We start from the raw sequence: 23,908 nt of genomic DNA, 5'->3' as shown, positions 1-23,908 counted from the left end.
ACTTCAGGGCTGACTAAGCACATCCTGTTAGGGATGTGGACTGAGCTGTCCCCCCCTGACCCTCCCATTCACAGGTCGGAGAGGTATTTGGAGAGAAGGTAATTAAGATTAAATGAGGTCATATGGGTGGGGCCCAGATCCAATAGGACAGGTGTCCTTGTAAGAAGAGGAAGATTTCCAGACACATGTACTCCAATGTTCACTGCAGCACTATTTGCAACAGCCAAGACATGGAAACAATCTAAATGTCCACTGACAGAGGAGGGGATCAAGAAGATGTGGTACATATAGACAATGGAATATTACTCAGCCGTTAAAAGGAAAGGAAAAAATGGCATTTTTAGCAACATGGATGGACCTAGAAATTATCATGCTAGGTGAAGTCAGTCAGACAATGAGACACCAACATCAAATGCTATCACTGACATGTGGAATCTAAAAAAAGGTCACAATAACCTTCTTTGCAGAACAGATACTGACTTACAGACTTTGAAAAACTTATGGTTTCCAAATGAGAAAGGTTGGGGGGTAGGGGGATGTACCGAGGGTTTGGGATGGACGTGCTGTAGAGTTTGGTTGTGATGACTGTTCTACACCTGTAAATGTAATAAAATTCATTAAGTAAAAAAAAAGAAGAAGAGGAAGAGACAGCAGAGCTTGCTCGCTTCCTTCCCATGCAGAGAAAAGGCCTGTGAGGACCCAGCAAGAAGGCAGCCCTCTGCAAACCGAGGAGAGACCTCATCAGAAACCAACCCAACCAACACTTTGATTTTGTACAGTGAGCCTCCCAAATGCTGAGGAAATCAATTTCTGTTCTTTAAGCCCCTCAGTCTGGGGTATCCTGCAAAGGCAACTCAAGCAGACTAGCTCACCTCCTTCACCCAAATCCCACATGATGCTGGGGTAACAAGAAAGCACAGTCTTGGCATCCCCACTGTGGTGCAGTGGGTCGAGGTTCCAGCACTGTCTCCATGGCAACACAGGTATGATCCCTGGCCCAGCCCAGTGGGTTAGAAGGATCCGCAATTGCTACTCGCATTCCATCCCTGGCACTGAGAACTTCCATGTGCCACGGGTACAGCCAAAAAAGAAAAAGAAAAAGAAAACACCACTCTCTCCGTCTCCAAAGTCCGGTGAAAGTTACAACCTCTGCTAAGCACTTCAGAGCTATCTCAGCCCCTTGCTAGAAACTTCCATGCTTTTCTAGTCTACTGCCCTGAAAGGTAATTTTCCTTTACATTGTTTGAAGTTCTGACAAGACAGATAAGCCTCAGGAGTAATAAACTATGAAGAATCACATGAAGAACCAAATGAAAAGCCCAAGAAAGCTAACTGCACACTCTTAACCACATCCGGGCCTCTTCCTGGGGCTAATTAGGCGTAAGCGGTAAGCAGCTCACTAAATGACTACACACAGTATCGCTTCTGCCAAATAAAGAATGTCACTCGCCATCTGGCTTTGCAAGGGTTGAGTCATTAGTCACTGCAGTCAGCAACCTTTAACACACCCTGAAAGGAGTTTAGGATGGAGATAAGAAACGAGGCACTCTGCTCTGGGAAAACTGGCAGAACTGGCCTTCGGATAGTTAGATATTGTCAGAAGAAAATTCTTAGGAACCTAGATGCTTGTATCTTCTCAAACTTAGAAAAGCACTAAAATCATGAACAGAGACGTGTTTTGTTTTTTTTTTTTTTTTACAACTAGTACCAACCTTCTTACCAGGATGTGTGCTTGGTTACACATACCCCCGTTGTCAGATTCACATGTATACTGACCGCCCCTTACCTCGGGGGAGCAGGTCCTCAGAGCTGTCTGAGAGGCTGCCTCCCAGGTATAGTCCTCAGCAAGTCCCCACATACAACTGAAACTCACAGCTCTCAGGCTGTGTGTTTTTGTTTCAGTCAACACATTGAGTCCAATCTGCTTCTGGCCATTCTCTTACTGTTTATTGTCTCCAACATACATGAGCATCCATGGCAGGTTCTCCTTTGCACACACACACACACAAAACAAACTATATGATGCTCACGATTGATTTCTTGCAGAGAGCAACTCTATATGGCAGACAGCCCCCTCCCCAGCGGTCCCACCCCCAGATCCCCAGTGTCTTCCTCCCAGTGTCTTCCTCCCAGTGGCCCAGGGCCCTGGGCTAACACAGCTGAAGCTCTTAGCCAGGGGGCTAACTCTGACACTGCTGCAAAAGTGACGACTGTCTCGGCTCCATCCAGCCCACACTTCGCTGTCAGTGCTTGTTCTGCAACTCTGTTCTTTGTGTTCTCATGTCCCCAGGAAAACAGCCATGTTGCTCCTTGGCCCTCAGAGCACACAGTGACTTCCCTACCTCACTCTAGAGCCCTCTCCAGCCTCCTCGCCCACCTCACCCTTACACAGCTCAACCCGCCACCAGCCAGCACAGCATGGCTTTGCCCAGGTTTGCACTGTTGGCCCATCTGAAATATCTCCCCTAGTTTCCTTTGCCTGGGTAAATCCTAGCCTTTTCTTGAACATCAGCTCAAACTTTAATATGCTTATTAAACTGGATAACATTTAGAATATAACATTGTTATATTCTCCCCCATCAATAACATTATTTGACAAGCCAGGTCATCACAATGACTGCAGAAAGTGGGCCTCCTCGGGCAGAGGTCCTTTCCAGAGGCCACCCCACCTGGAGTGGGTGACTTCAAGTGCCAGCAGCTGAGGGCCTGGAAGTCACCCTCATTTTCAGGCTCTACATGGTGCTTCCAAAGTTCAGGGCTAGTTTGGAGAGAAGCTGTAAAGCTGCACCACAGAATGGGAAACCCCTCCTAGAAAGGAAGGGAAGGCCTCCTTAGGGCGCCCCACAGCCTATTAGCACACACCCCACAGCCCCCATGAGATGCGTTTAACTTGCACTGCTGATCATCTTGGAGTTACCCACCAGGAAGCCGGGGGAGGTATGCTGCCATTAGTGTGTGATCAGCCTCCCTGCCCTGGTGGCAGGAAGGAAGCTACTCTGGGAAGATTAACAAAGGGAGGAAGAGTCAGGGAAGAGATGGAAACAAATCAGCAGAGTTGATGCTGTGGTTTTGGTTAAGTGGGCAGTGTGATGGGCAATCCACTTGAAAAATGGGCAGAAGACCTGAATAAACATTTCTCCAGGAGTTCCCATCATGGCGCAGTGGTTAATGAATCCGACTAGGAACCATGAGGTGGCGGGTTCGGTCCCTGCCCTTGCTCAGTGGGTTAATGATCCAGCGTTGCCGTGAGCTGCGCTGTAGGTTGCAGACGCGGCTCGGATCCCGCATTGCTGTGGCTCTGGCGTAGGCCAGTGGCTACAGCTCCGATGAGACCCCTAGCCTGGGAGCCTCCATATGCTGCGGGAGCGGCCCAAGAAATAGCAAAAAGACAAAAAAATAAATAAATAAAATAAAATAAAGAGAATTATTAAAACAAACAAACAAAAAAAAACATTTCTCCAAAGAAGAACTATAGATGGCCAACAGGCACATGAAAAAATGCTCAACATCAGTAATTATTGGAGAAATGCCAATCAAAATTACAATGAAGAACCACCTCGCACAGGTCAGAATGGCCATCACTAAAAATTTCTACAAATAACACGTGCTAGAGAGGGTGTGGAGAAAGAGAACCCTCCAACACTGTTAGTAGGGATTTAAATTGGTGCAACCTCTATGAAAAACAGTATGGAGGTTCCTCAGAAAACCAAGGATAGAATTATCATATGATCCAGCAATCCTAGTCCTGGGCATATGTCTAGACAAAACTATAATTGAAAAAGATACATGCACCCCTATGTTCATAGCATCACTATTCACAATAGCCAAGACATGGAAACAACCTAAACGTCCACACAGATGAATGGATAAAGGAGATGTGATATATACAGAGAGAGTCTCATATTAAGTGAAGAAAGTCAGAAAGCGAAAGACAAATATCACATGATATCACTTAAATGCGGAATCTAAAATGTGACACAAATGAACCTGTCTACGAAACAGATACAGACTCACAGACAAGGAAAACAGACTTGTGGTTGCCGAGGGGGAGGAGGTTGGGGGAGGGATGAAATGGGAGGCTGGGGTTAGCAGATGTAAACTATTTACACAGGGAGGGGATAAAAAACAAGATCCTACTGTGTAGCATAGAAAACTATATTTAATGTCCTATGATAAACCATAATGCAAAAGAATATTTAAAAAGTGTATAAACATGTATAGCTGAATGACTTTGCTATACAGCAGAAATTAACACATCATTGTAAATCAACTACACATCAGTTTAAAAAAAAAAAAGGCAATGTGGTAGGATGGAGTGATTAGAAAACAATCATCTTAAGAGGGTACCCTCCACTTAGGAAATAACACCTGTGCAAGACACCGTGCTAACATGTACACACTACTATATGTAAAACAGATAACCAACAAAGACATACTATATAGCACAGTTTTGTAATAGTCCATAAGAGAGAAGAATCTGTAATAAAAAAATAGAGATGCATGTATAACTGAATCATGCTGCTGTACACCAGAAAATATCACAATATTGTAAATAAGCTATACTTCAGTAAAAATAATAGAATTTCTTTTCTTTGGGTTTTTGGGTTTTTTTTGTTTTGTTTTGTTTTGTTTTTTGTCCTTTGTCTTTTTAGGGCCACATGCACGGCATATGGAGGTTCCTAGGCTAGGGGCTAAATTGGAGCTGTAGCTGCCGGCCTACACCACAACAGCAACACGGGATCCGAGTCACATCTGCAAACTACACCATAGCCCATGGCAACACCGGATCCTTAACTCACTGAGCAAGGCCAGGGATCGAACATGTGTCCTCATGGATACTAGTCAGGTTTGTTAACCACTGAGCCACAGCGGGAACTCCAAGAATTTTCAAACATTACCATAAAAAAAGCCATCAAAATGGGAGTTCCTGCCATGACACAGTGGGTTGCGAATCTGATTGCAGCAGCTCGGGTCCCTGAAGAGATGTGGGTTCAATCCCCAGCCCAGCACTGGGTTAAAGAATCCAGCATTGCCACACTGAATTGATCAGATTCAATCCCTGGCCTGGAAATTTCCATATATCAAACGTGCAGCCATTTAAAAAAAAGTTCTTCCTTTAGAGTTTCCACCGTGGCTCAGTGATTTAAGAACCCGACCCTGTCTCTCTAAGGGTTTGGGTTCGATCCCTGGCATTTCTCAGTGGATTAAGGATCCAGCATTGCCACAAGCTGTGGTATGGGTTGCAGATGTAGCTCAGATCTGTCTTGCTGTGGCATAGGCTGGCAGCTGCACCTCCAATTTGACCCCTAGCCTAGGAACTTCCGTATGCCACAGGTGCAGCCATAAAAAGGAAAAAAAATTCATAAAAAGGCAATGCATGATCCCAGATTGAGTCCTTTTGCTATAAATTATATGACTAGGATAATTGATGAAATCTGAATGGCAAATGAGGATTAAGGTGGTAGTGATGAATCAACATTAATGTCATTGACATTAATTTCATTAATTTCATTGATTTCATCAACATTGATGGTTGTTTTGCGGTTATGGAGAAAAATGTCCTTCTAAGTAGAAAAGCACACTAAGGAGTTCCTTTTGAGGCTCAGCAGTAATGAAACCAACCAATATCCATGAGGACATACATCCATCCCTGGCCTTGTTCAGTGGGTTAAGGATCCGGCGTTGCCAGGAGCTATGGTGTAGGTCACAGACATGGCTCAGATCCCCCGTTGCTGTGGCTGTGGTGTAGGCGGGCAGCTGCAGCTCCAATTCAACCCCCAGCCTGGGAACTGAAAAGCAAACGGAAAAAAAAAGAGAGAGACACTGGGAGTTATTCCTAGAGTCTAGGCTGTCGTAGAGCTAATCCACCAAGATTTGGCTGCTGGGGCTTCGGAGGAGCTCTCAAGCCTCAGTCTGGTTCAGGATAGGATGCAGGGACATGTGGCCAAAATGAGGCTTCAGGATTCTGTGAAATGCTTCTTTTATGACCTCAAAGGCAAACAAGCAAGATCAGATCCAGCTGAGGTCAGAATCCCAGCAGCACTTGTGGGATCCATGTACACATCCAAAAAGATATATTTTTTTTTCTTTTTAGGGCCACACCCACGGCATATGGAAGTTCCCAGGCTAGGGGCTGAATTGGAGCTGCAGCTGCTGGCCTACAGCAATGGGGGATCTGAGCCACGTCTTCGACCTATACCACAGCTCATGGCAATGCCGGATCCTTAATCCACTGAGCGAGGCCAGGGATTGAACCCATATCCTCATGGATACTAGTCAGGCTCATAATCCACTAAGCCACAACAGGAACTCCAAGACCTACTTTCTTTAAGTTGGAGTTAGACTTTAGAGGGGCCACCCAGAGCCAGCGGAAGGCAGGATCAACACCTGCCTTGTCTTTGAATCCTGAACATGAGAAACCATGCCCAGCGCATGCTGAGTGCTTAAGAAATGTGCCCCAAATAAAGATAAGCAACAAAAGGAAAGATGACTCAAGTGCCTAGGGGGTCTGTGCCCAGGTGGAGACACAGAGCCCAAGTCTGCAGCATTTGAACATCACAGCCAGCCATCAACAGGTACACAGTTGCTTCGATTTTCCATTTCTAGCCAAAAAAAAAAGAATTGAAAAAGTTGGCCAAGGTGAAAGAATGCGTGGAAGATTCCCCTGGGAAAAGCTAATGGCCCAGCCCAGGTTTCCAATTAATGAAGACAGTTCCCACCCACAACACCTGTGCCGATGCTCTATGAGAAATCAGGGACAGGTTCACCCAAGAAGAGATGTCGGAGCTCCTGCTGTGGCGCAATGGGACCTGTGGCATCTTGGGAGCCACTGGGACACAGGTTCCATCCCCGGCCCAGCACAGTGGGTTAGGGATCCAGTGTTGCCGCAGCTGCAGGTTTAGGTCTCTACTGTGGCTCCAATCTGACCCCTAGCCTTGGAGCTCTGTATGCCACGGGGCAGCCAAAAATGACCAAAAACAAAAAAAGAAGACATGTCACAGCTCCTGGGGCATTTATAGTAACTGCAGCATTTCATCCCACTATGCCTAGGAACATGAAAATACTATACGGCAATGTGGGGAAGAATGTAAAAAAAAGCAAAAGAATACTGCACAAGCAAAAAGACTGGACCTAATGTGAATCTTAAGATGCCAGGCTACATTTACACAGCTGTCAGGAAGGCTGTCTTCAGCTTTTTTAGCTGCAGCTCCAATTCAACCCCTAGCCTGAGAACTAAAAAGCAAATGAAAAAAAAGAGATTCAGCACACACTCAGGTTATAGCCCATTCGAGCCAAGGTATCCACAAGTTCACTGGTTTCCCATTGCTCTTTCCAAGCTCTGCCCATTGAAATCATCCTTCTGCACATCCAACTGGACTGGCACACACAACCATGGCCCATGAAACAACCACTAGTATGCCCCTGCCCCTAACAGACACCACATGAACAGCTGAGGCACAAGGACCAACAAAGCACAGCCCAGCTTTGGAGAAGCTTCCACCTCTGGGGGAGGCACACATCAGGGATACCATGGAGACAGCCTTGGGGACACTGAGAGGACAGCAGAGGGTCAACCCTGGGCTTGGGAGGCCTCACGGAGGAAATAATACATAAGCTGAATCAGCCACTGGCCAGAAGGACAGCATGTGCCTACACTGAGCTCACCTGCCTCCTTCACTAGGAAGGATATTCTTGTTCATGAGCAAACCTGTCCATATTTTAGGAACCAGCTCCCTTGCAGAGAGTTCATATATTTTTTTTCTAGGCCTTTATTTTAAACCAAATCTGCAAGGGAAAGGTGAAATGTCAAGATCGCCATCTTGTTTTTTAAATAAAGGATGGCAGATTTTCAAAAGTGTACTAGCTTCAGGTGTACTAGCTTCATATATATATTCTTTTTCAGATTCTTTTGTCTTACAGGTTATTACAAGACATTGAATCTAGTTCCCTGTGTTATACAGTAGGTCCTTGTTAATCTATTGTATACAGCCATATGTATCTGAATCCCAAGATCCTAATTTATCCCCTTTTTCTTTGTCAAGCATATGTTTGTTTTCTCTGCTTGTGAGTCTGTTTCTGTTTTGTAAATAACTTCATTTCTATCAAGATCTCCATCTTCAAGCACATCCCATCTCAATTATGAAAAATGGAGTCAATGTCAAAGATAAGATTGCTTGCTTTTGTTGGAATTTATGACTAGGGAGCAGCAGGAACTCCCTCAGTAAATCAGACTGTAGATCTGGCAGGTGGCAGGGCTCCAAGGCAAAACTAGATGAGAAAACAAGAGACGCAGAGGCCCAGGTTAGCCCTGCACAGTCTCACTAAGACCCCAGACTATCCACCAGGGTCATTCCAACAGGACACTGTGCCATCCTTCTGCTCACTGACCCATCCTCACTCTTGCAGTGGCCTCTGGGAACAGACTTGTCAGCCTCACAGCGTTGATTGTTCTTAAGATCCAACACACTGATGAGAGAATATGCAGAAAGACTTGCAAACTACAAGACAAGGCACCAAGAAGCATTCCTGCCATCAGCCTCCCCTCGGTCTGGCAGGCCCACCTCCTTCTCAAAGATTCTGACCCTCCCTCCTCAGGAAGCTTTTTTCAGGCTGGCCAGCACCTCCCAACCTCCCACTCCTCCAACATTCACTAACATTAGCCAGGGATGGAGAGATGGGGTGTCTTTCTAGGCATGTGACCCATCTGGCCAGCCAGACCACCATCTCCTGTGGGCAGAGGTTGCCTCTCCCACACTGCCCTGCCCTGGACCTTTCCAGGGCTCCACCCTAGAACCAGTTATGTCCTCTACTAAGTGACTGACCCACCTAAAGAGAATATTCCCCAAAGAAAAAAGATCTCCATCTTCCCCAACTCCCTGAACTATAACTCCAGAAATGCATTTTTTCATAAGACCCGCAAGTATGTCCACTGGACCCAAACACTGTTTAAGTTTTCACTGTGCTAAAAAAAAAACGTGGGGGGAGGATGCTTTTCAGCCAAAAGGGTGAGTTATTAGGATCTTGAGGTAAAGAGGGCAGGAATTGGTAGTGACATCTACTGCTGGACCTTACAGAGTGACAGCTGACGGGGCAAGTATGAAATATGTTAGTGCCATCTATTGGCAGGAGTAATCAATAACAAAGGAACAATTCTTTGCCAACAGCAATTCAGATAATAAGAACACATGTTTCATCTAAAGCGTACTTTTGGGTTTTACATCCAACTACTTCTTAGGATACGGGAAGTCCAGAGATGAGGCCTTGTGTGTGGAAAGCAGAAGGCCATTCCAGCCCTCTTGGCTGCATGCATATTAGCTCTCAGATCCTGTGACTCAGACCCCAAACCTTAGTGTGACTGGGTCCCAGGGACAGACTCCAACACCAAGGGTATTGGGCTGCCTCAAATTCCCATCCCACCTGAACTTGACAGCCCCCACACCACTGAGGAAGCAGGCAGGAGACGCCTGTGGTTAGGCAGTCATTCCAGTCAGCTCCTCAGAGGAAGCAGACAAGGTGTCACATCTGAAGTCTGTGTATAGATGCCTGGCAGTGCCTGACCTTGGAAATGAGATTCAGAAAGATCACTTCTCTAAGGAACCATCAATCTTTCACAGGGACCCACCTATGCAGAAGGGGAGGGAAGTGAGGTGAGACCCACGGCTGAGCCTCCAGCTCTGAACTCATGTGCATTCTTCACACGGGGAAAGGTGAGGTGGCCAGTGGTACCAAGCAGGCAGGAACTTTGGGTGAAAAAGATCAGGCATCGAAATGGGACTCTACCCTGCAGGGTAAGGGTGGCGTCTGCCCTGGGATGGCAGGATCAAATCCATGGACAGGAAAGAGGCGTTCCTTCTCTGATGCCAAATCAAAGTAGCTAAAGGAAACAGTTCTCAGATAGTAGAGAAACAGTGAAGAGAGAAAGAGAGGTGAGGAAATAATGGAATCACGAGGGATCTAGAAGAGGCCTTCCGATCCCTCTCCATGCAAAGTTAGAGACTCCTTCAACCACTTACCCCATAGAAGCTTACTGAGCATCTACTATGTGCTGACGTGGTGCTAAATCCTAGAAAAACAGTGATGAGTCCTGCCATGGAGAAGGTGGTATTATAAAGATTTCAGGTTCTAAGGAGCAACAACCAGATTACACCTTAACTTTTTTTTTTTTTTTTTTTTTTTTTTAGTCTTTTTGTCTTTTTTTTCTAGAGCTGCACCCACGGCATGTGGAGCTTCCCAGGCTAGGAGTCTAATCAGAGCTGTAACCGCCGGCCTACACCACAACCACAGCAATGCCAGATCTTTAACCCACTGAGCAAGGCCAGGGATCAAACCCACAACCTCATGGTTCCTAGTCAGATTCATTAACCACTGAGCCACAACGGGAACTCCAAAACTTTTCTTTTTTTGTTTTTAGGGCTGCATCTGCAACATATGGAGCTTCCCAGGCTAGTGGTCCAATCGGAGCTACAGCTGCCAGCCTACACCACAGCCACAGCCACAGCAACATGGGGTCCTTAACCCATTGAGCGAGGCCAAGGATTGAACTCCAAACCTCATGGTTCCTAATCAGATTAGTTTCTGCTGCGCCACAATGGGAACTCCCACTTTAACTTTTTCATGTAGCACCATGCTCAACAGGAATTTAATGGGTGTGTTAAAAGTATATAGAAATGGGTGGCTATGAGGGTAACTCTTATAAGCTCATACCCTGGTCCTTGAAGTTTAGGGCCAGCCGGGTAGGGATGGTTTAATACCTGGACATCTACAAATAGAGATCAAACAAAGACAGTTCTAAGACATCACTGAAAGTTGCTGAGACAGTAAATCTTAAAAGTTCTCCTGGGAGTTCCCACTGACGCTCAGTGGAAACAAATCCGACTAGTAACCATGAGGATGTAGGTTCAATCCCCAGCCTCATGCTCAGTGAGTTAAAGGATCCAACGTTGCTGTGAGCTGTGGTGTAGGTCACACTCGCAGCTCAGATCTGCTGTTGCTATGGCTGTGGTGTAGGCTGGCAGCTGTAGCTCCATTTCCACTCCTAGCCGGAGAACTACCACATGCCACAGTGTGGCCCTAAAAAGAAAAAAAAAAAAAATGTTCTCATTACAAGAAAAAAAAGACTTTTGTAATTATAGATAGCCAAAGATGATAACTAGATTTGTTGTGGTGATCATTTCATAATATACACAAATATCAAGTCTTTATGTTGTATGTAGATGCTTGGTGGTGCCTGACCTTGGAAATGGAAATCTGAAACTAATATAATGTTATGCATCAATTATATCTCAACATTTTTTTAAAAAACATCACCACAGATCACAACAAAAGAAAAAAGATCTTGATGAAACTCAACAACTGCTTCCACTAAAAGCAACAACTGCTTCTGATAAAATTCCCAGTAAAGCAGAAATTCAAGAATGTTTCACTCCCATCAGAAAGACTAATCAACTACGCGGCTCAGACCAGGCGTTGCTGTGGCTGTGGTGTAGGCTGGCAGCTGTAGTTCCAATCCAACCACTAGTCTGGAAATGTCATATGCTGCAGGCGCGGCCCTAAAGAGACAAAAAATATAAGAATCCAAAATTGTCACTGCTGTGGCTCAGGTTTGATCCTTGGCCCTGGAACTTCTGAATGCCTCAGGTGCAGCCAAAACAAAAAACAAAAAACAAACAAACAAAAAAAACTCCCCCATGTGTTAACTATGTGATCATGGGCAAGGATCTAGCATTGCTGTGGCTGTGGCATAGGCCGGCAGCTACAGTTCCAATTTGACCCCTGGCCTGGGAACCTCCATATGCTGTTGGTGCAGCCCTAGAAAGACTATATATATGTATGCATATGTTTGAAAGATGAGGAACAAAAGTTCAGAGACATGAAGCTACTCAAAGTCACCCCCCAGTAAGTGACAGGGTGGAAATTCTAACCCCGGTTCATCTGACTTTGGATCCAGGGCATCCTCCACTATGGGGAGTGTTCCAGCCTCTGTCTCGAGCTGCCTCCACCCCACAATCTGAGAGGTGGGTGGGGAGCCCACAGGAGGGGACCCCAGCTCTCCTTACAGCTCTGCCCTCTGCCTCTTCCTGGCAGCTGGCTGCGGGAGTGGGCTCCGGAGGCTGCAGGGCCAGGCCATCTCCTCGTCTCACTGTGTGGTCAGCACCCATGGCTGTCCTCCTTCAGAACTATGGGGAGGGAGCAACAGAATGAGGAGGAAGGAGCCAGCCACCCCTCCCCTGGGCAGAAGACAGGGGCCCAAGGGCGTGAGTTAGGGCTCGTGGTCCAGCACAATGGGCACAAATGGTCTTGCTTACTAAGAAGGGAAACTCCACCAACCACCACCCCAAAATTCACCCCACAATGAGAATGAACCACAAACAAGTACAACTTGGTTACACAAAGTACATGGGTACACAAAGGTACTACTAAGCAAAAGAAGCCAAGCATACTGGGTCATTCCATGATGCGAACGAAGTTCTAAAACAGTCAAACCAACTTATGCGCAAAGGTTTTCAGGATCAGGATTATTCCTGGAGTGCCGACGGTTATCCTTGGAGTGGGGATTAGAGGTAGGACCATAGGACTAAGAAGCTTCTGGAGAGCCAGGCCACATCCCAAGACAGGCAGTCTAGCATTCATTTCAAGACAGGCAGTCTAGCATTCATTTATTATTATTATCTTTGTGTGTGTGTGTGTGTGTGTGTGCTCTCAGCATGTAGAAGTTCCCAGGCCAGAGATCAAACCTAAGCTATAGCAGTAATCAGAGCCAGAGCAATAACAGTGCTTGATCCTTAACTTGCTGAGCTGCCAGCGAACTCCATTGCATTTGTGTTCTTTAAGAATGACTTAAAACAGAAATATGTGACAGGAAAAAACAGGTTTTCTTTCCTGGTAATACACAAATAAGTGATATAACTAACAGGTGTATTTTATCATCCCCAGAGTAATTTTCTTTCTTTCTTTGTTTCTTTTTTTTTTTTTTTTTTTTTTGCTTTTTAGGGCCGCACTCGTAGCATATGGAGGTTTCCAGGCTAGGGGTCGAATAGGAGCTATAGCTGCCAGCCGTACACCACAGCCGCAGCAACACCAAATCTTTTTTTTTTTCTTTTTTTTTAATCATTTATTTATATATTTTTTTCTAGTGTACAGCATGGCGACCTGGTTACACATACAGTATACATTCTTTTTTCTCACATTACGTGTTCCATCATAAGTGACTAGACAGAGTTCCCAGTGCTACACAGCAGGATCCCGTTGCTAATCCATCCCGAAGGCTTCATTCTGCATCTATTTACCCCAAGCTTCCAGTCCCACCCATTCCCTCCCCTTCCCCCCTTGGCAACCACAAGTCTATTCTTCAAGTCCATGATTTTCTTTTCTTTGGAAAGTTTCCTTAATTAAAGTTAGTTTTTGCCATCTCCTTCCCCACTTTAAGATCTATGGTAAATTCAATGAATTAAACATAATGCGTCTGCTTTAGAGCATTTATCACAAATTACCACTATCTATCTGCCTGTTTGTTGCATGTCTGCGCAAGGGAATGCAAGCTCTCTGAGGGCAGGGGTATGCCTGTGCTGTTAAGCCCTGGCTCCCGGCACCCAGCACCCAGCATTACTGAATGAAAGGGAATGGTCAGTTGAACCGTGCCAGTAGGCCAGGTATAGCAGAGATTTCTGTGCCTGACATGTTTGCATCCAGTTGGTTGGATATGAGGTTTGACAGGGACCACTTAAACTAGACTTTCAAATTCTGTATGCAGCCTTGCAGTGCAAGTAGTCCCTTCTCATGTGATTTTCAGTGAGGTGAGTTTTCTCATCAGAAAGAAAAGAAGGGAGAGAAGATTATCATCAGGTTCTCTTCCAGCTCTGAGATCCTCAGTTGTTTGGGAGATATCTCCCCATTTTTCAGGTGCCACTTATCCCAAAAGTGCCTCAGAACACCACATGAGGCTAAGGAATAGATGTGTGAAAAAATGAGCGCAGTTTGAATTGAGCATATGGGAACACCCATTGGTATTTCAGAGCTATATTGGGGGTATATAGTTAAGGTTCTATAGAGTAGGTTATCTTGCAGTAAGCCGGCTGTATTGAACCTGTCATGGTTTACCTGGTCCCTCTTGTCTCATTTGGCAAGAATCTCAGCTACCAGTGAAGAAAACATTTGCTTTCCTATGTAGCAAGAACAATAACGTTTATGCAGTTTCAAAACCCCTTGCTTATTCCACTTAGTTTCACTCCTAGCCGTTCCCTCACCCAAGAAGAATCATGCCAAGTGGATACTGGATTAATAAAATGCTTCTCATTAGTGGTCTGTTCAGAACAACTTTGTAAGCAGTCCTGGAGCATCCAGTAGTGTCTTTCCCCAGTGCTTTATCTCTTCAAAGTTGTTGAGAGAGTTCAGGTTGCCTATCTTTAATTCTTGTTCTGAACGCAGTAAATCAAAGGAGCAACACAAGATCTTTAACCCACTGAGCAAGGCTGAGGATTGAATCTGCGTCCTCATGGATGCTAGTCAGACTCGTTAACCATTGAGCCATGAGGGGAACTCCCCAGAGTAACTTCTTGAGCAAAGGCAATTTTTAGGTCAGCTGGGCTTTTGATCCATTTCCCACAGTATTGTAATTCAATAGGCCCAGCTACACCATCAACTGCCACCAAGTCCTGCAAACAAAGAGGATCTTTCTTGCGAAAAGTTCAGCCCATTCAAGGGATGACACTGCTCTTCCACCTTCTCCACTGCCCCCGTCTGTTTCCTCAGCCGCTTGGCCTCCTGGGCAAGGCACAGGTCTAAGACGGGCACCCCACGGGACTTGGTGTACGCTTCGGTCAGGGAGTTGATCATGAGCATGATCCAGATGGGCCTCTTCCACTCCCAGTTCCCAGCAATGGCACTGAAGAGGTAGTCTGCATAGAGACCCTTCCGGCGCTGGTCAGGAGTCATCCATGAGGGCATCATGAGCTTGACGTTCTCTAGGTGGCGCTTGAGATGGCAGTAGATGTCCCTGGGGAGCATGTCCTGGAGGTTCTCACCCTGGGGCAGCATCTGACAGCTGGTGAGAGCTGAGATGGTAGAGGGGTCCATGAGGTCCAGCTCTGCCGGAAAGCCTCCTTGGAGTTGTCAGGGATGAAGTCCCAAACCCGGGTGTACGGACACGGATCGCGCTAAAGAAGTAAGACGGTGGGTCTCGCTTGATGGTCCACAAGAAGGAATTCAATTCACTTTGCTAAAAGGAAAAGTGACAACATGGAGATATGCTAGGGAGGGTCAGGAACTTGAGCAGTGAATGAGAGAGACAAGTCACCCTGCAGGAGAAAAATGGTCAAAACAGGACTTGGACTTTTGAGTCCAGGTAGAGTCACCTGCCAGAAGCAGAGGTCCTCAATGCAGCCTGAATCTTAGCATCCTTTACCCTCTTCCATCAAAATGTTGATTAAACATGAGAAAGCAAGACAATCACCACCTCTGAGTTTGCCCCAGACTGGCTCAAGCAACTGAACAGGAGTAAAAGAGGGGATTCTTGGAGTTCCCTGGTAGCTCAGCAGGTTAAGGATCCTGCATTGTCACTGCAGTGGCTTGGGATCAGAGGTGATATTTTTAAGGCTGTCCTGGTGACTCCAGTGGGTAGCCAAGGTTGACACCACCGTCCTAATGAACCCCTGACTTCACGGTTTGCCCCAGTCCCTTGAGGATATGGATTGTCCTAATGCATTTCTCTCTTACAAAAGTCTTCTGGTTCAAGAGTAGAGAACTGGGTGGTGTTTCCTGGATACTCGCCCAGCAGTTTTATGGGCTGAGCAGTGGTTACATCCACCTGAGACCAGGCCACTATGCCCTTTAGCCCTGAGTGTCTCTCAGACTCAACAGTGGGCATTTATGATACATTAGTTTATTAAGAGAGACTGTGCAAAGAAGTCTGTGCACAAGGCAGACCTCAAGTTCAAATGTAAAGGTCAGACACATGTATGGGATGAGCCACACATTAAGCAACCAGAAATGTGAATATTCAGGTTTTATAGGAAAGAAAATTTGGAATGTATTCTCTTTACAAAGGCTTCATTTCAGCAGCCTTTTAAGTAACAGGCTTTCCTGGGTTGTTGAGTTTCAATTTACAATCAATTCTCATGATTTGTTGTAGTTATGTTCTATAGAGTTACTCTGAGCACTGACTTACCAAATGCTGAACGATTGCTCCTAGGGGAAATACAAGGTTAGGTTCCTGTGAGCCTCTGGTCAAGACATTTTCACCAACACGTCAATATATAACCTTATTTTCTGTGTGCTTCTGTTGAAACGTACTTTAATATATGTTGTTGATTCATGAACATTGAACTCACAGCCAACAACACTATCACTCGTATCTGAATGAAGCTCATCTAACTCATGTGGGCACATCACTGCTTTCCTGTGCTTAGGAGCACCAGACAGCACATCAGCGCTAGGCCTGAGTTTGTTTTAGACAATGAAATTGCCTATAAAAAGCACCAAAATGAAGAGAAAAAAAAAAAAAAAGCAGCACCAAGTAGACCACAACCAGTACACTTGTTTACTTGTTTCTAGTTTGGGAGCTGAATCCACAAGGCAGAGCATTGACTCATTTGACCTCAGCTGGGAGCATGTGCATCAGGCCACTCGGATTTGTCCCAGTTCTGGGCATGTCTGCACATGACCAGGAAGGCATGACCAGCATTGAGGTCACAGATCAATCTTAACAAGTAGGCAAATTCACAGGCGTGGAATCCACCAAAGATGAGAATCAACTGGTAGTTACGCTTCTGTGCTACTGTTTAAGCAATGGCAACCATTCTCAAGTGGCCTGTTACAAAGATTCTCAAAATCCAAGACCGATGAGGGTGGAACTGGCTGAGGCAGGGGCCCAAGTCTCACAGCCTTCAACCTTCTTTTCTCCACCTGTTCCCCTGTTCACAAAAATACCATTTGTCCACTCAGATGAGAGCAGAGGCCAGCAGGTAAAAATTGCGGGGGGGGGAGTGCGGTAAGATAAAGGTGGGGTGAGGTCAGAGGCCAACAAGCCCACAATTCTCCACAAAGGGTATCAGCTGAGCAGCCCAAGCAGTGCTGGCCACTTGGGAACAGGCCCGTTTTATTTTGGTTTAGTTTTGGCTTATTTCTGCCCAATACACTTAATCTCCCTAAGGTCCCATCCTACCTCAAAATACCTAACTTCGCTTCAGAAACAAAGTCTGTTCAACTGTATGTGTCCATTTTTAGTTCATTATTTATCTTCTTGTTGACTTTTCAACTAGTGTTAGTCTAGAAAAAAGGGTCACTGCATGATCTTTTCACTGAAAACTGCTCACATTTTTTTTGCCTTTTTTTTAGGGCTCCACCTGAGGCATACGGAGGTTCCTAGCCTAGAGGTTGAACCAGAGCTGTAACCAGTGGCTTACACCACAGTTTACGGGAACGCCAGATCCTTAACCCACTGAGCGAGGCCTGGGATCAAAGCTGCATCCTCATGGATACCAGTCAAATTCATTTCCACTGAGCCACAATGGGAACTCCTTTTTTGTTTTTTAAATGAAATGGTCTAACTTTGTGAAGTCAAGGGAAAGAATAGCAGCTCAAAAAAGGGAAGAACTATGTATACATCTAAGGATAACCTGACCCCCTTGCTGTACAGTGGGAAAATAAAAAAAAAAAAAAAAAAAAAGGAAGAACCGGGGAGTTCCCGTCGTGGCGCAGTGGTTAACGAATCTGACCAGGAACCATGAGGTTGCAGGTTCGGTCCCTGTCCTTGCTCAGTGGGTTAACCATCCGGCGTTGCTGTGAGCTGTGGTGTAGGTTGCAGACGAGGCTCGGATCCTGCGTTGCGGTGGCTCTGGCGTAGACCTGTGGCTATGGCTCCGATTCGACCCCTAGCCTGGGAACCTCCATATGCCGAGGGAGCGGCCCAAGAAATGGCAAAAAGACAAAAAAAAAAAAAAAAGGGGGAAGAACCCAGTGAGACAACTGGGGAAAAATCAGAAAGGCAGGATTGGGGAGTTTCTGTTGTGGCTCAGAGGAAACAATCCCAACTAGTATCCATGAGGACATGAGTTCAATCCCTAACCTCAATCAGTGGGTTAAGATCTGGTGTTTCTGTGAGCTGTGGTATAGGCCGGCAGCTGTAGCTCCAATTTGACCCCTAGCCTGAGGACCTCCATATGCCATGGGTGAGGCCCTAAAGAGACAAAAAAGAAAAGAAAAGAAAAAGAAAGAAAGAAAAAAGAAAAGCAGGATTGAAGGAAGAGCTTGAGGAAGGAGAAAGTAAGACCATGCTGGAGTTGCCGCTGTGGTGCAACAGGATCAGAAGCATCTCTGGAGCGCTGGAGTGCAGGTTCAATCCCTAGCCCCATACAATGGGTTAAAGATCTGGTGTTGCCACATGTGTGGCATAGGCCACAACTAGGACTGGGATCTGATGCCTGGCCCAGGAACTTCAAATATGCTGCTGGGCAGCCAAAAATAAATAAATAAATAAATAAGTAAGTAAGCCAGTGGGTCGGGTGTGGCTGATATACCAAATCTTAAGTCTAGGATTTGACAACTGACCTCTGGATGGAGTAACACCAAGGTCACTGGGGACCTGGACAAGAACAGTTGAGGTGGCATAGGGGGCGGAAGGCCTGCCTGGTGCCCACACAGGAGAGATTAGGAAGAGAGGAAGAGGGAGAGTAGATACACACTAAGTAAGACTCTGGTCATCAGCAGATGGAGAAACAGGTTTGAAAGGTTTATTCCCGTTACCCAAGGTCTCATCACTGCTAAGGAGCAGAGCCAGGATTTGAGGCCAGGCAGGTTGGCTCCTGAGTGCCAGGTTTTAAACACCACATTATGCAGCCTTAACATGCAACAGGCTTCACTCCAGATTTAGACTCACGTCTTTTGCAATTCCTACTCTGCGAGGTGCACCCAATCTGGGGAGTGTCACCTGACACCTCATCTAGAAAGGTGCTGTCCAGCCCCTCTTTGGGCCCCAATGACCTGCCCAGATGAATCCACACTGACATCTCTTTTTTTGGCCACACGCACAGCACTCGGGACATTCCCAGGCCAGGGATAGAACTCATGCCACAGCTGGATCCTTAACCACTAGGCCACCAGGGAACTCCTTCCCACCGACATCTTTAAATCTCCTTTAAATGCCGCTTTTCCCCATTCTCTCTTTTCAGGAGAACACAGCCTAAAGGGTTTTTCCCCTTTTCTTTCTTTCCTTCTTTCTTTTTTTTTTTTTTGTTTTTTAAAGCCAGGGGTTTTAAAGTGTTTTTAAAGACAGGATCCTTATCTTGTAGCGTTTCTTCAATAAATGGAGTTCTGTTCTGACCTGGGAGGGCAGCCTGTCCCCCACCCTGGCCACTGACATCCCCCTACCAGGCCCTTCAGGTGGAAGGGTGTTCAGGGCTTCTGAGCAGGGAGCACTCACCTTGCCTTTGCCCACAGGCAAGCCCCTAGGTGGCTGCACTGATCTGCAGCTGCTTCTTCACACTGACACCCGCAGGGAAGGGTTATTTGTCTCCACAAAAGATAAAAGAACAAGCTTGGTCTACCACCTCCCTTTTCACTGAAAAGGCGGCCGCCACAGGCTACCAGAGGGAGCCCTGTATCTTAACGTTCTGCTGGGATTTCAAAAAAAAAAAAAAACCTTAACACCATTAACATTTCTTTCCAAAGAAAAAGCCATGTTTATGGATGACAGAGACAAAAGTTCTGTCGACTGAATTACCAGAGATTTTAACACACACACACACACACACACACACACACACACACACACACGTGCATAATCCATGCAATGAAACAAAGAAGCATGGAGTTCCTGTCGTGGTTCAGAGGTTAACGAACCTGACTAGCATCCATGAAAACTTGGGTTCCATCCCTGGCCTCGCACGGTGGGTTAAGGATCCCGTGTTGCGGTGAGCTGTGGTGTAGGTCACAGATGTAGCTTGGATCCTGCGTTGCTGTGGCTGTGGCGTAGGCCGGCAGTTGTAGCTGCGATTCAACCCCTAGCCTGGGAACCTCCATATGCCTCGAGTGCAGCCCTAAACACACACACACACACACACACACACACACACACACACACACACACACACACAAAAGAAACAAAGAAGCACAATGAAGGCTTGTGTAATGTGGGCCATGGGCCTAAACCATGGCCCCACTCAGCTCCTTCCATCCCAGCCCCTGGGCCTGAGATAATTAACTGCTCTATTTCAAGTGTACCATTCAGCAGACCAGCTAGAATGATCCTCAGGTAAGTTGGCCTTTTCTTTTTTTCTTTTTCTTTTTACAGCCCTACCTCCAACATATGAAGGTTCCCAGGCTAGAGGTCAAATTGGAGCTGCAAGCCGCAGGCCTACACCACAGCCACAGCAACTCTGGATCTGAGCTGCATCTTCGACCTACTTTGCAGCTTGCAGCAACACCAGATCCTTAACCCACTGAGCAAGGTCAGGGATCAAACCTGCATCCTCACAGAGACTGTGTTGGGTTCTTAACCCATGGAGCCACAATGGGAACTTCTAATTTATCCTTTTCATTCAACAAATATTTGTTGAGCAGACTACTATGGCCAGGTTTTTTTTTTTTTTTTTTTTTGGCCGTACCATAGCATGTGGAAGTTCCCAGGCCAGGAGTGGAAACCATGCCACAGCAGTAACAACACCAGATCCTTAATCACTAGGCCACCAGGGAACTCCCAGCCAGGCACCCCTGCATGCACTGAGATGAAGCAGCAAACAAAACAGACAAAAATTCCTACTCTTGGGAAGACTGGGATGGGGAAGGGGAAGCAATAAACAAAAATTTTTATCAGATGGTGGTTTTAAGTGTCACACAGAAAAATAAAGCAGTAAAAGCAGATAGGAGGGTGGAGGTGGGGAGGCAGGAGAATGAGGTAGGGGCGTGACATAATCTTTAATAGGTAATTGGGAAGAGTCTCGTTGAGAGAATTTGTGTAAAGCCAGGATGGAAGTGTGGGCACAGCATGTGGATATCTGCAGGGAAAAAACAGAAAGCGTGAAAGGACACTGGTAGGAACAATAAAGAACTCTCTAGAGTTCTGTTTGCGTGTTGATAAGGTAGTGACTCAATCTGTGTGGTGCTCAGGGTCAAGCCTCCTTTGTCTGTGGCAGACCTGGGCTCAGAAGACCCCTCTAATGATTAACCAAAGTTGAAAACCAAACCAGCTAGGGAGCCACGGTCCTCCCAGAATGCTGCAGGAGGAAGTCACCACACCCAGATTGGAGACTGGATTCCAGAGCATCATTCTACATTCTCAATATCCCTACCCGCTGGGGAACCCACCCAACAGTGAGTGCCCTCTACAGCATGCAAGTGAAGCAGACAGCCCCGCCACTGGCTGATCTTCTGACCTTCACCCAGGACAAGGCAGTCTGCCCATCCAATAGAACATCAGTTCTCAAAGTGTGTTCCAGAAACCTGTGAATTTCCCCAAGTCCCTTTCAAGCAGGCTGTAGGGTCAGAGGTATTTTCACCATAATACTGAGATATCTTCCTCTTTCACTTTCATTCTCTCTCAAGTGTACAAATACAATATTCCAGAGGCTACAGATTTCCAGATAACATTGTCCTCCGATGGTTAATGGCACTTGCATTCTTGTGATTTACTAATATTTCTGTTAGCTCACATAAATGTTTTAATAAGCATGTCCATTAAGCCATAAAAATAAAAGCTCTCTGAAGTCCTCAATACTTTTTTAGAATGTAGTGGGCTCCTGACCAAAAAGTTTGAGAACTGATGGAATAAAAGACCCAATGAGACAGATTCAAGAGACGAGAAAAACAGAGACTTGTCAAGACTCACTGGATAATATAATTATGAGTTGGTAAGAGACTGGCAAAAGTGCAAGGCACTCTGCTTTCATACAAAAGGATGGACTTCTGCTTTGTATAACAAGCCCGCAGGGGCCACACCTCAGCAGAGTTTGGAACTTTCCCTGGTGTCCGACTTCCCTCTCCAGCCACCCTGCGTCCTGCCTTCCTGGAGGGGAAAGTCCTTGCGTGTCTGCAGCACACCGTGCTCCCGGAGTAGCCCAGTGCTTCAGGAATGGCTCAAAGAGGCCACCCTAACCTTTGCGGTTTGAGGATGAATAATATCACGGATAGAGGTAGCGTCGGCTCTGGATGCTGCGCAGCTGTCACCGAAAGTGGGCAGACCGCTTAACTCTGGCACCCGAAGGCGCACGGCCTATGATCACCCTCCCCAGCGCCAGGGAGCCACATAGATCGGATCCACCGATGCAATCTCGCAAAATTGGACGTCCACAGCGCTCAGAAGCGAGGGACTTAAGAATGGCAAGAAATTTCTGAGCGTAAGAAAACTGATCAGGAAAAGAAAACGCTCGTCTAGAAAGAGGTCTAGCCTGGGAGACAACAGACGTGCGGGTTTTCCTCTCGGTTTCTGCTCCCATGGGGCGGGGTGGACCCGGGCAGGTCAATGGACCTCTGCTCTCCTCACCCCAAAACGCTTTTGCGAAGATCGAAGGAGGCGCTCAGTACAGGAACGCTAGGCTGTCAGACTCGGTCTCTCTACGAATGCGCTCTGTGACCTGGAGCATATAAGTCCCTCTCTGAGCCTCAGTTTCCCATATCAGTAAAACGAGAGGAGTAACTTAAACTCCCCCAAATTCCTCCTAACTCAGGCACTGAATAGACAAAGGTTAAATCAAGCAGCTGCTGGGGGCTATTAGCATTTCGATAAGAGCAGAAATGAAATGCTAGGGGAAAGCCGGCAGACAAACCTCAAAGTAAATGTACCCGAGTCTGGGGCCCACTCGGTCTTCGCGGATTCATCGCCCAAATGCCCGCGAAGGAGGCGGGGGAGACCCGAGCCACCCTGCCCGGGACTCACTTCGGCTGTCGAACGGCAAGAGCTTGGGGACAGGGTCTCGCGTGGTCAGAGGGCTGCGACTCAGCTGGAAAAGGACATCCGGGGGCGCGGCGGGAGGCGCAAGCCAGGAGGCGCCGCCAAGAGAGGTGGGCACCCAGCCCGCAGAGTGGGCTGGGGGTCCGAGTGCACCGGGTGCTCAGAGGGATTGGGAAAGGAACCACCCCAGAGGGGCCGGGAGACCACCGCGCCCGCTACGCTCCTTACTTGGGGCTTGAGCTCGCAGTTGGCGTAGGCGGGGGCGCTGAGCGCAGGGGCTGCGCTCGCCGGCAGGAGGCAGAGGGCGGGCAGTAGGCAGAGGGTGGGCTGCAGGAACCAGCTTCAGGGGCTCATCCTTCTCTCCGCAGTTCCGAAGCCCGGAGAGCAGAAGGAAGAGGGTAGGCAGCAGTGGCCGCCAGGCCCGGCTAGCCACTCGCTGTGGAGCGGCGGACTCGCCGGGCGCCCGCCATGGCTCACGGGCCTCGAGGGGCCGGGGGCGCTTGTTAGTGGCCCCGCGCCTCTCGCCCGCTAGTTCCGGCAGCCTTCGGTCGGAGGCCCTGCGAGTCCCTCGGCTGCGGCGGCGGCGGCCACGTAGGGTCGACCCCGAACCCGACCCCGCCCAACCCCTCCGCCGCCCGTCGGCCCCGCGCTGAGGTGGCCGCGGGAACGCCGGCCACCGGTTCTCCCGCCCAAACCCTGTCCCGGCCACCGGCCACTTCGTCAGCCGGCCCGAAGGGCAGAGGGGGGGGGCCCCAGGACAGTCTTCTAAATTCTGCGGAAAATCGTACTGGCTACTGTCTTTACGTCTGCGTTCATGTTGCCAAGACTCTTGATGGACAGACCAAAAAAATAAATGAACGTCTATTTTAAATGGCAAGTTTTTTAATACAATTGGAAATTTTGTCAGTAAAAGAGGGGAGTAGTCCGTGTGTGCATTCACTTAAAATCGGGAACCACAGAAGCCAGGCACTCCATTAGCTGCCCTCTTAAAGGGATTGGGGGAGTTAACTGGAAGGATGTTAACAGCGA

At 47.2% G+C, this 23,908-nt stretch overlaps 1 protein-coding gene across 1 annotated transcript in view; it reads right to left on the bottom strand.

The window, feature by feature from the left end:
* The window catches only part of TRABD2A (TraB domain containing 2A), a 51,472-nt gene extending 27,777 nt beyond the window's left edge, over positions 1–23,695 (bottom strand). The window contains 6 exon segments of the mRNA XM_021088400.1: positions 14,676–15,089; positions 15,092–15,142; positions 15,145–15,214; positions 23,108–23,206; positions 23,301–23,594; positions 23,684–23,695. Coding sequence (XP_020944059.1) covers positions 14,676–15,089; positions 15,092–15,142; positions 15,145–15,214; positions 23,108–23,206; positions 23,301–23,594; positions 23,684–23,695 — 940 coding nt within the window.

The sequence above is a fragment of the Sus scrofa genome, chromosome 3 (genome assembly GCF_000003025.6).
Source record: "Sus scrofa isolate TJ Tabasco breed Duroc chromosome 3, Sscrofa11.1, whole genome shotgun sequence".
NCBI lineage: Eukaryota > Metazoa > Chordata > Mammalia > Artiodactyla > Suidae > Sus > Sus scrofa.
This window is presented reverse-complemented; position numbering and strand designations above follow the sequence as displayed.